This window comes from Xiphophorus hellerii, chromosome 9 (genome assembly GCF_003331165.1).
Source record: "Xiphophorus hellerii strain 12219 chromosome 9, Xiphophorus_hellerii-4.1, whole genome shotgun sequence".
In the NCBI taxonomy this organism is placed as follows: Eukaryota; Metazoa; Chordata; class Actinopteri; order Cyprinodontiformes; family Poeciliidae; genus Xiphophorus; species Xiphophorus hellerii.
Window position 1 is genome coordinate 21470789 of NC_045680.1, and position 13619 is coordinate 21484407.

General features: G+C 44.9%; 1 protein-coding gene across 13 annotated transcripts in view; it reads left to right on the top strand.

The window, feature by feature from the left end:
• Positions 1-12860, top strand: part of dab1a (DAB adaptor protein 1a) — a 256990-nt gene extending 244130 nt beyond the window's left edge. For 8 of the 13 annotated variants that reach the window (XM_032572408.1, XM_032572409.1, XM_032572410.1 and 5 more), the window contains 5 exons: positions 1682-2088; positions 3366-3561; positions 3660-3814; positions 5061-5157; positions 10001-12860. In XM_032572408.1, coding sequence (XP_032428299.1) covers positions 1682-2088; positions 3366-3561; positions 3660-3814; positions 5061-5141 — 839 coding nt within the window. In that variant the 3' untranslated portion in view covers positions 5142-5157; positions 10001-12860. Of the gene's footprint in view, positions 1-1681; positions 2089-3365; positions 3562-3659; positions 3815-5060; positions 5158-9997 lie in introns of all 13 variants that reach the window. The other 5 variants (XM_032572412.1, XM_032572414.1, XM_032572416.1 and 2 more) reach the window with 5 other exon arrangements.
• Positions 12861-13619: the final 759 nt, after the last annotated feature.

Here is a 13619-nt window from a genome sequence, read left to right on the forward strand (position 1 = left end):
GGCGTAGCTTAGACAGAGGTTAATAAAAGAAGTTATCAATTGTTGCATGTTAGCCCTTAAAGGTAGCATGTCAGAACGGACCTGCTGGAATGTGGTTATAAATAAATGGAATTCATGAACTCAAATCACCGACTCTTCTTCAGCATCATACATCAAAACCTCAGCATGGAGAACTGATGATTCTCCACAGGGTAGTGACAGTATCATGCTGGGAGGATGCTAAACACAAGACAAATCTGAAAGAGAGACTGGGTCACTTTTTGTGTTAAAATGGCCCAGTCAAAGTCCAGACCTGTATCCAACTGCGACTTGAAAACGTATGCACACAGGTACTCTCCATCCATTCTGATTGCGCTATCTGAGAAGAATAATCGATGAAATCTGCCAGTGTGGTGTTGTGACAGGCTGGTAGAGACACGTCTCAAAAGACTTGAAGCTTTAACTGCAGAGAATGGTGTTTCTAATAAGAGTCGATTCGTGGAGGTTAAATACAAATGCGCTGCTATGTTTTCATTTGTATTTGTGAAAGCAGGGTGTCCGCACATCCTTAAAAAGTCTTGAATCATTTATCTAACATTAAAGCCTTAAAATGTCTTAAATTGATTCAAATAAAGAAGTAAGTTGTTCCTAAGTGCATTAGTTGCAGGTGTTAAATTTTGTTGTGGAAGGACTATTTAATCTTCAATATTCTATGTAGTTTATTTTTCTTGCGGGACTTTTCTGTTCGAGTCACACACAGACATCTTCGTTTCGTTCTGTGATTTGAGGTGGTTGAGGCTACCGCTAACTAGCTGCTAATAGAGTTGCTAGCTAGCTTTTTTGCATCTGTCATGGGTAAGTGTAAATCTTTCACTATCTGGATGACCGTCTGACTTCTGTTGCTAATCCGAATGATATTATGGGCATTCTGTGAAAAAAACTGAACTTCTACAATATAAAATGTGCAATTTTCTTTTGTGCATTTTTGTCTTAAATTTCCATTCATTATGGTGTTACAAATGTCCTTAAATTTGAGTTGGTGAAACAGAAACCCTGGAAAAAAAAAAAAAAACGAAAGCCATGCATAATTTTGCTTCCACTTCACAGTTACTCTCCACTCTGAGTTATTTGTGCCCATTAGATTAAAAGCCAAAATGAAACACTTTTTATGTGAGAAACAATGGAAAAGTGAAAGGGGTTACGAATTCTTTGGCAAGCTGTTTCACTTCCTACCTTTTCAGGATGAATTTATTTGCTCCCCTCCTGGCCTTTGGTCGTCGCTCTGTGTGTCTGTGTCAGAGCGGCTGAGGGTAAATGTCAACCTCCTCTCCTGTAGTTAACTACCAGAGAGCAGAAGCTGCGAACTAGAGACTGTGTAATAAGAAGTACCTTTTGCTGATGAGTTTGAGTGATTTTAATGAGACTGCGTTGTGCTCTGCCTTCCCATAATGATCCTGCCTCATTCTGGAGGTAATTATTATAGTTCACCATGACCATTAAGCGGCTCCGCATTAGCTGCAGGCAGAAGTAGGGCAGCGCTCTCTGGTGATGCATGTCTTATTATCTTTGTGGGTTTGTGCACAGAGGAGAAGCACCAAATGTGGGTTTTCTAATCATAAGAGTGTCCTCTCTTAGACTTTATGAAACGAATGAGGGGGAAATGGAATGACTCTTTCTAATGTTGCCCAATCTGTGCTTCCAGGTTATGTGACGATGGGAGCAGTACCTTCTGGCCATTGGTCCCAGCAGGCGTTTGCTGCCCAGACGCCGCTAGCCTTTGGGGTCCAGTCTCCTCTGGGCCCCGTAGCCCAGGTGATACCGGGTGGGCAGCCTCTGATCTGGGGCCAGGCCAACATCTTCCCCGCAACCCAGCAGCAGTGGGCCGCCATGACGGCTGGAGCCTTCTCCCCGACAGCCTACCTCCCAGCCCAACCCGTGGGGGCTCTGCCGGCTGCGATGTTCCAGACGCTCGCCCCGGTCACCACCGTGACTCCGGCCAGCGAGAGCCAGTCGGGCGCCGGGGCCGGCGCCTCCGCTCCGTCCCCGTCGGCTTCGTCGAGTCCGCAGCACGGAGAGGGGCCGAAGAAGATGGGCAAGGAGATGTTCAAGGTGGGAGAGCAGCGGCTTCGGTTCAGGGCTTGAGTTGAACCAAATGCAAATTTGAAGGTGTAATGATTATACAGCATATAGTTTTCATAAAAATGTATTTAGCTTTTTTTTTTTAAAACTCAGGCACTTTACGGGGATCCGAAATTACAAGCAGAACACTTGAGTGCATCAAAGAAAAGGATAAAAGAAAAAACCTACTGAAATCACAGCAGTGGGCATCAAAAGACACGATAAACATAAAACATAACATTAATTATACATCTAAAGCTGTTCTGAGAAGATGTTTTGAGATATGAACATATTTAATAACATAAATAAGGTGCAAAATATTTTTTTTATTTTGTCTAAGCTACATGGGATCAGAATTGTGCATACATGCTCACACACCTGCTCTAATACTGGATGAACGTCCCATTGGCAAGTTGGACTTCAGCCATGTTCTATATTTATTTGTTCAGCTTTGATACGACGTGTGACGGGTTTGAGGTCCAGGCTGTTCAGATGCTTAATGCCAGCTTATGTTTTGTATTCTAAACCTGTTGAAACACCTTGTCTGACCTAAGTGTCAATCATCTGACTCAAATTGCCATCAGATGAAAGCAAACTGGTCCTGCGTGTGTGTCCATTTCCCCTTTAGCTTCATCAAATTGTTAAAACCTCAAATAGAAAGGCCCAAAGGTATAATTAAAGCCCCAAAATGAATTGAACGTTAATGTCCAGGATGAGTCGTATTTAAACTTCGGATCAGAAATGTATTTAGTTCGACTGTCTTTTTGTTTGGTCGTCTTGTTTGTGTTGCGCTGCGTCACATAATTGGGTTTTAGTCGCATGCAAAGCTGCAAACAGGAGTCAGAGCTCCTAGAGAAGCATAGAAACTGTTTTGAAGAATTTACCACATCTGGTTCTCTTCTCCTTTTTCCCTCACTTTGAGATTGTTTTTAATATATTTTTTTTATGGGTTTAAATCCAAAGTGGAATGAAAAGTGGAAAATAATAAACTTTGACTTAACACATCATATCAACCAAAGTTCAAGCAGATTCACCGCACAAAGTTTTTGATTGGCTTTAATAGAAGAGTCTTTGACCCGTGCTAAACCCAATCTAGTTTGTAGACTCAAACCTGAAAGCTCAGGTCACACATAATCCACTATTAACTGTATTAAAGCTGCAATCAGCTGAGCTACATCTGAACAGTTTGTTCATTATATTAAAAAAAGAAACCTCTAAAGTTACTCTAATGTGCGCTTCTCTGACCAGACGTCACCTTGTGCTCTCAGGATTTCCAGCTGGCGAAGCCTCCAGCCATGCCGTCCAAGAAGGGCGAACAGCCCAGTCTAACGGGAACCTCAGAGGCGTTCAGCTCTTACTTCAGCCGCGTGGGCACCGCCCAGGACACGGACGACTGTGACGACTTCGACATTTCCCAAATGAACCTGACGCCGGTCACTTCCACGACGCCGTCCACCAACTCCCGTGAGCGCGCCGCCGACGCCGACGACCTTCCAGCACCTCGTGCATCACAGTGCCCGTCACCGTGAAAAAAACCCAAACCCGTCTGTTCTCCTCTGCAGCTCCTACGCCGGTCCCCAGGAAGGGCTCCCCATCCAAGTCCTCGGCTTCTCACGTCAGCGACCCGCCCACGGACGCCACAGACCCGCCCACGGACGACTCGTTCGGGGAAGCGGAGGGCAGCCCCAGTCGTAGTGGGGAGGAGGACGCTGTAAGTGTGTGTATGCCTTTAAAACCTCCCTTTTTCGTGATGCCTCTGTAACCTACACGGTGCGTTAATGTGCGCTGATAAATAGCCTTTGCTGCCGTGTTGGCGGGCCAGGTAATCACTCTGGCTGATTAGCGGGCCGACGTTGCCAGTGTCGCTTGATGAACGCGCATTCGTGCCGACACACGTAAAAATGCACATCAGACGTGGTTTACTGCATGAATAGCAGCGCGCGGTGGAGTGTGTGTGGGTGTGCGTGCGTGTGTGCATGGTCAACACAGCGTTAAATTAGCTGGTGGAATTGTCAGAGACATCATTAAGCTGTTATTAATATCAGCCAGGTAGCGTCCATACATCACCACTTCTAAACAGACAGGTTCATCTCTGCCGGGACGGCTGGAGGAGGCAGAGTGCCCCGCTTCCTCTTCCTGGGGCAATTAATAGTTGTTTTTTTTTCCCACCCTAACCGACAATAAGCAGTGGGAGAAAAGCTAAAGAAGAAGAGTAGTAGAATGTCTGACCTTCTAAGAAACAAGGCTTTACTCTTTGATTTTTCCTCTCTTTTCTATTTCTTTGCATCTTTCCTCCCTCTCTCTCTCTCTTTCCTGCTCTCCACTCCCCCGGCGTGAAACACTACTTTTATGCCTCCAGTCCAGCTATTATTGGAAAAAAAAAGAGGACTTTCACGCTGTTGAAAATGTCAGTAGGCCTAAATAACACGCATATGCCTTTTCACAACCCTGACCCCTTAAAAAAAAAAAAAAAGGGAAGGGAAGGGGGAGAAAAAAAATTGCAGAACTGGTGGCGGCACCGAGTGAGTGCAGTGTAAAGGTTACGGAGGGAGAGAAGAGGACAGGAAGGATGGCGTGAACGCAGAGAAACGGCGTCCCGCTCTCTGCGGGGAGAGGTGTAAAAAGCAGAAGTGTTTTAGCGCCGGATCGATGGAGCTAACTCCACGGAGGCTTTTATAATTGACCACTGTAAACGAGCGCGTGCACGAGTGTTGTGTTTGTGCGCGCTTGAAATGATGTTTCTGAGAAAAGGGACAAACTGGATGGGGTTTTTTTTTCCCCCCTCTCCTTCAGGTTGCTAAAACCTTTATCTTTGCTTGCTTTCTGCTCTGTTAGTCTTTACCGATCCTTCAGTCTCTCAGATTTATTCTTCTCGATCTTCTCTTTCCTTCTCTCTTTTTTTTCCCCCCTCTGTCAATTTCACCTCCCTTTCCCTCCTTCCTCCCCTTTTCTCCCGTCTTTAGGCGTGTGGTTCTGGGTCACCCTGCCCCAGTGAGACAGCAGAGCCCAGCCCAGAACAGGCCAGTCCAGAGGCTGGGAGCTAGATGGCAGCAGGGCAGGGTAGGTATGACTCCCCCCTCTTCAGCCTTCGCTTTCACTCCTCCCCCGTCATTTCTCTGCACGTATCTGTTCTTCTTTTTGCCTGTCATCTTTTTACTCCTGTGTTGTATTTCTTGGTCTTTTTTTTCTTTTACTTTGTTGCCTCAGTTGTTGTGCGATTGTTCTTTTTATGACACATCCTAATTCAGTGTGGGTTTTGCAGTGTCTTTCATACTCATTGAACTATTTTACATTTTGGCATATCTGCAAAGTATAATTGTGTTTTTTTCCTTTGTGACCAACCTAGAATAGTGGAGGATTCTGAAGGAAAAGGATGCAAAGAAATTTTTTTATCTACATTTGTGTTCATCTCCTTTACTCTAATACACCTAAATAAAGTCCAGCACATTCACAGACTCTTTCACAGAGGTTTTCTAAAACATTTGAAAATAATTTAAGTCTGGAAAGCTGGAATACCAAGACACAATCCTAATCCTACTGACGCTTGCAAAGCAGCCAATCCAGGAGAAGCATTCGTTTTCCTTGGTGCCGATTGGCTATTCCCCTAAAGTTGATAAGATAAGATAAGATAAGGGAGACTGTGGATATTAACTTGTGTGGCGCAACATTAAAAATAGCAAAGAAGCTGCTCCTAGACCATACGGAGTCCATAATCTGTGGTCCCAAAACCAGACTGCTAATCTCACGTTAGCAGCTTTGTGGAAGAAATCATCAGAGCGCCTGTACAGTGGGAAAATTTCTCATTTATTTATAGGAATTACAGCAAATCTTGGAAAATTGAACATGTCACATGGAAGAGTCACTTTTTGTAGACCTTCTAACGTGAAAGAAATTAGCCTGGTCTTCTGTGGAATCAAAGACAATCCCAATCTGCAGCGCCACCATTTGGCTGGAGGGTAAAACACTGCAAAAACACAAAATCTTAGCAAGTGTTTTTGTTTAGTTTCTAGTGCACATATCTTAGCACATTTGAACTAACTTACAAGTAGCTTTTCAGCAAGATATAGTAGCTTGTTTTCAACAATTCCTTAATATTTATTTTTTTAAAAGTCCTAGTAATTTATGACAAGACATTTTTCCCCATGTTATCAGTAAAATAATCGTCCAGTGGAACTAGTACTTTTTTAAAGAAATAATTTACTTAAACTAAGCTTGAACATTTTGCCGAAAACTTAGTTAGTTTTTTTCAAGTGTGCTAAGATATTTGCACTAAAAACTAGACCATCTCACCATAAAACTAGATTTTGTGGCGTTGCAGTGTATCGCTGAGCTTTGTTACTCCAATAAAACAGCCTTATCCAACACTACGTGTGGCAGTACAACAAGATGATTTCCACTCCGAATACTAATGAATATTAAAGTATATTTGGTGGTTGAACTACTACAAAAGGCATTTTTAGAAGAGGTTTCAAATATTCGCAAATGGTAGCTATTTGCGGCATCTGTGGTCCCCGCAGCAGTCAGTGTAAATAATTATCATTTTCATTCTACGACAAAACATTGTTGCACTTTGTGTTGGTCTGTTGCATAAAATACATTGAACTGGTTGTACTGAGATCAAACGTGATGAAGTTCGAGGTTAATAGATGCTCAGAGGCGCTCCATATGTGACATTTGACGCAAACTGCAAAGACCTTTTGTGCGTCAACACTTTTGCCATTGTGCTCCGACTGTGTCCTGCATTCACACCCGGATCCGTAAATAGCACACATCTCCGAGGGACAGACGGCGTGACAGCTAATCAGAAACTGTGCACTTGGATGAGCATCTCATCTGCTGGGATTTCAGCACAATATGTTAATCTTGGATTCTTTGCTCAGTGAAACCGTGATCTATGCTGACATGCTATGAATTATATATGTAATCTAACAGGTCATACGCTCTCCGCCGCTAAAAGTGACGAAACTCGTATAGACAAGCTAAAATAATCCTCCATCGGCCGGAAATTTCAGCCAGGAACATGTGGAGGTGCAGTATGCTTATTTAATAAGCCACAGAGAGAGAGACCCACACACACTCCAAAGAGGAGAGCCATTTTGATCCCCTGCCTCCCCGCCCGGCGTCCTCACCCACACGGTTCTCAACAGCGGCTCCTTAATGATAGCTGCTGGCACTCACACTGGGAAAAAAAAAATCGAATGGTTTTGTTTTCATCAGCTAATACTTGGGTGCCAAGATTAATGACTAGCCCCATATAATTGGCATTAATTAAAGCAGAAGAAGCCCTGAAGTGCCTTCTGATTCCAGAAGAGGAGGAGGTGGATGGCTGGCTGAGCAGCAAGTCTCCTCCTTCCCTTTTCGTTTTCTTTCTCTTTTTTTTTCTTTTTCCTTTTGGACCCTGGTTCTGCAGGGCAGCAGGTGGATGTGGGGTCCTGAGCTTTGAATCTGGCTGAAACTTGAAGCCTCCTCCTTCTGCGGGAGGCGGACCCGCTCCGGTCCAGCGCCGCCGCTCCCATCTGGTGTTTACTTGCTCAATCACGTCGACTTCAGACATCTTCCCAAACACACCTGTCCAATAGCCTGTCCAATAGCCTCGGCCCGTTCCCCGGACGAACACACCTGTGATCGATGCTTTCGCCACCTGCGCTCGAATCGGAGCCAAAAGCCGAGCCCCTCCCAGGCTGGTGGGGGAGTTAAGTGGGTTTTTTTTTTTTTTGGGTTTTTTTCTCGGGTCATCTCATCATGTCCAGCGAACGCTCTCTGGTGTCTACCGTGAAATGACCAGTTTCCATGGTTCGCTGATAAAATCACACATACACACACACACAAAGGTAGATCAAACTCCTGGGCCTCCAGGTCGGGCCACGTCAGCACATCACTCATACCTCTGCCGAGCCTCCATCATCCCTCCCCTCCTTTCATCCCCGCTCCGTCTTGGCCCGGGATGAAGTGGCCCCGCCTGGCAGCGCCGGGCGGACGCGAGGCGATGCTGCAGGGCGGTGGCGGTGCTGCGTTGGCTGATCGTGAAGTGTGTGCTTGCTGTCACTGCTCATCTCAGCCCCTCTGTCACTTCTCTCAGGCCTGCAGGCAGCTACTTTCTGCTGACTGCTTGGCCTTACCCACTGCCACATTTACAGCCCACAGCCGAGGTTGCTGGCCCAGCCTCAGACCCAGCTGCTGTGAGAGAGTCATGAGACGTTTTTTTTAGGGTTTTCTTACAGTTTTCTAAACTTTCATCCTCATACTTTTGATGTGCAATTTTCTATTATCAATATGCATTCATACGTGATACCTTTAAAGTCCAGATCGTTGAGAATCTGTGGCACATTAAAATGCAGAGAAAGGTGATTCTAGAACGTATCGGTTCTGCAACCCGTGGCTCTGGAGCCGCAAGTGGCCCTTTGGACCTTACGCAATGGCTCTTCATAACTTTGGCTAAAAATGATAGAGAACCAACTCGTGTTATCAATTATAGAAATGTGGGTTTAAGAAGTGTTTTTCATAGAATTATTGTCTTGCATGTTCACAGAATGAGACTAAAAGTGCCTGTCTTAATGGTCATTTGGTTGAAATGATTTTTTTTTTTAAACATAATATTTCCATAAACATCGACAAGCATAGAAAACTTGTCAAACTCGGGGTCTGCAGGCCAAATCCGGTCCACCGCAGTTATTTCTGTGGCCCTCTAAGCCTCAGAGGACCAAAGAAATATAACCTTCTAGATTACAGTTAAGTCAACTCAGTTTTTATGTGCGTACTGCCAAATTACATCAATTTGAAAAGATTTGAAATAGTATTTTAAGAAGGAGTCATTGAATGCAGAAACAGCTAAAATACTTTAATTAGTAGATTTATTAGTACAGTCTCTGCCACAACCAGCCCTTTGAAGACATTCATGATCTGAATGTGACCCAAAATAAAAGTGGGTTTGACAAACTTGCTACAGAAGAACATCCATCCATCTATTATCTGCAAACTGTTTTATAACCTACATATAGGAAATGAAATGGTGGTGGTTTAAAAATAGCCAATTGTTCTGCAGTACATGTGTATTAGAAATGATATATTTCACAGCAGGGTTTTTTTCATGAAAAGATCAAGTAACTTTTGTGGCTCTAAAAGTGTTTTATTCAGCTGGACTGAGAGCAAATATGTCTACTTGGAAGGTAAAGGTTGCACAACCCTGGGTGTTGAACATAAGTATCCCAATTTGTATCAGTTCCTTCTACCTCACAGTTTGTTTTGAGAGTTTTATCTGAAACAGTACACTAATGTTGAATTTCTAACATGACCAAGCAGAAAATAGTTGCTACCATTCAGTATGAGCAGCTACTGCCTCCTCAGAGGCTCGACTTCAACCTCTAAATCTTTTGCTTCTCTATGAGAGGAAGAGATTCGATATAGTAGGCCGGCTCCAGACCAAGCTGCCAGTGTGGCGGACTGAATTATGGCGGTCTGTAATAACCGCCCAGATGTGAGCGTTATGCAGCGGGGCTCGGTGCTCCGGCTGCGGGGTCTGCCACCCTGCACCGTCGTCTTCTGGCTCAGTCGTAGGGAGACTAAGACGGGACGACTTATAGCCGGTCTTTCAAAGTCTCTGGCTTATACGTCTGATTCATGCTGGTCCTGGAGGTGAGCCCGAGGTGGGAGCAAACACACATGTCAGCGCACGGCGACACAGAGAAACAATAACGAATGTATATTTTTTTTAAAAAGTGGGCGAAGGAAGAACTGACTGAAGTCTGGGCTTTAGGGCAGTGCGCTACTGACACCTGGTGGAGGAGTGAGATGCGACCGACGCAGCTCTGGGTTGCACCTGTCACGGCTTGTGGGTTTATGATGTTTGCGGCTATGCAAAGCAAAACGCGTCTGATTTTCTGTTTTCTCTCTATCTCATCAGCAGAAGGGGAAGGACCCTCTCTACGCCCAGATCAACAAGGGGAAGAAATAAAGAAATACCCAGGAAGGACAGACCTGACCAGCACTGAGTGAACAGGAGGAGAACCCTTTACCTCTGAGCGTGCGTGCGCGTGTGTGTGTTTGCGTGTGCGTGCATGTCTGGCACATCCCGGCCTGACCAGGCCCTTCATCTTCTTTTCCTGCTAACAACCTCCCAGGAGGAGCTTCAACACTCCCACACGCCTCCTCCTCCTCCTCCTCTCTGCAGTTGCTCCTCCTCCTCAGAGGAGCGAGCCCTCTCAGTCATTCTCCACAGGCAGGAGGCACATCCATCACCCAGACAGGTCCAGCTCTCCCTCCGCCGCGCTGTCTTCTCCGCTCCTCTCTCCTCTCCCCTTCGGCGACTCACACCCAGCCTTACGGACATGAGCCACTCCTCTCCCTTCTTTCTTTCCTTCCCTCCGTCACTTTCACACCCTTTCCTCTGCCTATCGCGTCTGACCAGAGACTCTGCTGCCTGGAAGAGACTGAGTCGAGCAGTGCCTCCCTGTTTGTGACACGCACGCACGCGCACACACCCCGCACTCGTCGTGTGTAACGGACAGAACCTGCATCCGTCTAGCGAGGCGATCCCTCGGGGAGGTGCCCAGACTCTTAGGGATGGCCCGTTACCAGGGGGGGAGGGGGGGATCACTGCTTCTGATTGGTTGGTTGATTGATTTTTGGGTATCTTCTGCCCCTTGCTTGTGAGTGTCTGCTGGATCACTATGCAGAATCAGACTCTCTGGGAGCTACTCACACACCAACACACATCCTTTGCACACAGCAGTGAGCCTACATGCAAAGACACACACACCCACACACACATGCACACACACAGAGCCATGCCACACCTTGTGTAACATGCGTACGCGCAGTAATTTGCCAAACGTCTCTGCGACGCACAGCCAGACTGGTGAACCAGACCGCTGGTGGAGGAATGGACCCCGGGAGGGACAAGTTGAAACGGATTCTGTGATTGAACTCTTCATTCTCTATAGCTTTTGTACAATAATGATTTAAAAAGTAAAAAAGAGAGATCAACCTGGGAAAATTGAATTTTTATTTTATAAAGTCAATCAAGCCGCTGGTGTCAGCTCTACCGGGTAATATAGAGTCAACATGGCTTTAAGGCATCTGAGCGTTGATTTGCCAAAACTCATTTTTGTAAATAATGAGAAGGACGACCATCCTGTCCGCTGGACATCTGTGCCATAAAATGGGAAGGCTTCGGTTATGCAAGACTCTTGATGTTAATCCAAGCAATACCAACACACAGTGCCTTGCAGAGGTATTCATACACCTGACTTTTGTTTGGTTTTTTTTTTCTTTTTAACACTTTGTCTCCTCACAACCGCAAACTTTATCGTATCTTGTTGCGATTCTATGAGACAGAACAACACGAAGTAATGCATATTTGTGAAGTAGAAGGAAAAGATGACATTATTTTTAAGTTTCGCCACCAATTTAAACCTGAAAGGTTGTGCGTTTGTGTCTTACCTCCCATCTACCGGGTTCCCCCAGTATAAAATCTAGCGCTACCAGTTGCTTTCAAAAGTTCACTCAAATGAAAACAAATTCATGTAAAAGGTGGTTTCTACTGAATTTGCACTCAGCTCTTACTCTCACAACCCAAATTAAGACTGTTTGCCTTTAGAAGTCACCTGATTAGGGAATAGAGTCCTGGCAGAGGCGGTGCCACAAAGTATTCAGTCCCCTTCACTCATTTGCCTGAATAAAATCTAGTCCGTTTAATTGAAAGTATTTGTGTTCAGCTCCCAATGCTGTTCATCCCTTAGATGTCACCTAATTAGTAAAATGGTTCAGCGTTGTTATTCCACGCTGAGCAGATTAGGTTTTTAATAGCAAGCACAAAAGCTGAAAACCACGTTTACCTTTTCCTTCCACATTCATGCATTATTCCGTGTTGACGTATCGCAAAACATATCCCCTCCTCTGCTCCCCTCTTCCCCAATATGTTTTGAGGTTTGAGGTTGCAATGTGACAAAATGTCAAAACATCCTGTGTTGTGAATATTTTTGCAAAGCACTGCATGTTTTTTTTGTTTTTTTTCTTTCTTTCTCTCCCAGTTTGCTTTGTTTTGTTTTGCAGCTTCAGCTCCGCGCTGCGTCGTTTTTTTTTGTGCAGGGTTTTAAATGAGAGTCACTCGGTGATTTCCAGCTCTGCAGTCGCGCGTCACCGCCCCGCTTTGTCTTCTGAGGTCCCGTCACTGCAGATTACGTTTATGTCCAAAGCTTATTAGCTTCTACAGTTTGTGTTTGCGCCCAACACCCTCCTCTCCGTGGCACAGGCCTGCGCTTTTTCAACCACAAAACATTCATTATTGTGTTGCAGGCAGCACCGACTGACTGCAGCCATGTCTGCGGGCCTCCATCGTCCATTGCCCCCTTTTGGTCAGGTGCCGCATCCCCCCCTCCCCTCCCGCTACAGCTTCGTTAACTGTGATGCCAATATATCCCTATTTTATGGCCAGTGTCCCCACACCACTCGAAAGCTCTTTTTGGACTTGGGATAACAAACTAGACAAACTCTGACACTACTAGAAGGTGAGGAAAGAAGCTGAATTAAAAACAAAGGGAACCGTTGCTGTTTGAGTACATAACATTTCTAGACCTATTTTAACTTTACCTCAGCTAACACTTTCTTAATGTAAATTGAAGCATTATTTTTATCTTTACTGAATATGACATTCTACAGTGGGTTTTTAGATTATTATTTTTTTTCTTTTTTTCTGGGGGTTCTATCTTGATTTACGTATTCCACCCTGTATTATTACCTGTTACAAATAAACACTCCCCAAATGATTCACGCGTCTTTTTATTGCCTCTGACTTTTGGTGTGTTTGAGTAAGAGAGAGTGAACCTAATGGGGTGTAGCTGCCAGGGGTGCCCCCCCCCCAGCATGTCTTTAGTTACTATTAAGCGAGTGCCACAGCATTCATGTTGTAATTTAACACTGTTTTAATGACCTGTCACAAGCTGCTGCACAGGCAACCCCTGATCCAAGCTGTCATGAGTTTTATTACCATGCAAGGACCTGAGCAAACTTCCCCTTTCCGTCTGGCTTAGGATGCACTGCAAACTTTCATGCTGAATTTTTTTAAAATTTTTATTCAGGCTGGTTCAATTCACTCCTACAACTTAACAGAGAAAACATCTAGGCATTGATTCTGCTCAGGACTTTGATTTTCTTTACTCTCGACCAGTCCTAATACGCTTTTTAGTATTGTTATGCTGTAGGGCACAGGTATCAAACTCCAGTCCTGCCCAGCAACTTTTAGATGTGCCTCTGCTGCACCACACCTGAATAGAATAATTAAGTCATTAGCAAGGCTCTGGAGAACTGATCGACACAAGAAGGAGTGTTTTGTACCTGTGGCACATCTAAAAACTGCAGGACACCGGTCCTTGAGGACTGGAGTTTGACACACTTGCTAGGGCCTCTTTTAAAAAAAATAAAGATTGTTTCACATTTTTCTAAAAACACACATATGGTAGATTTTATGATGGTTAGCTGGTTCAGGAAAGCATCCCCAAACTTCCACCTCCATGCTTCCCAGTTGG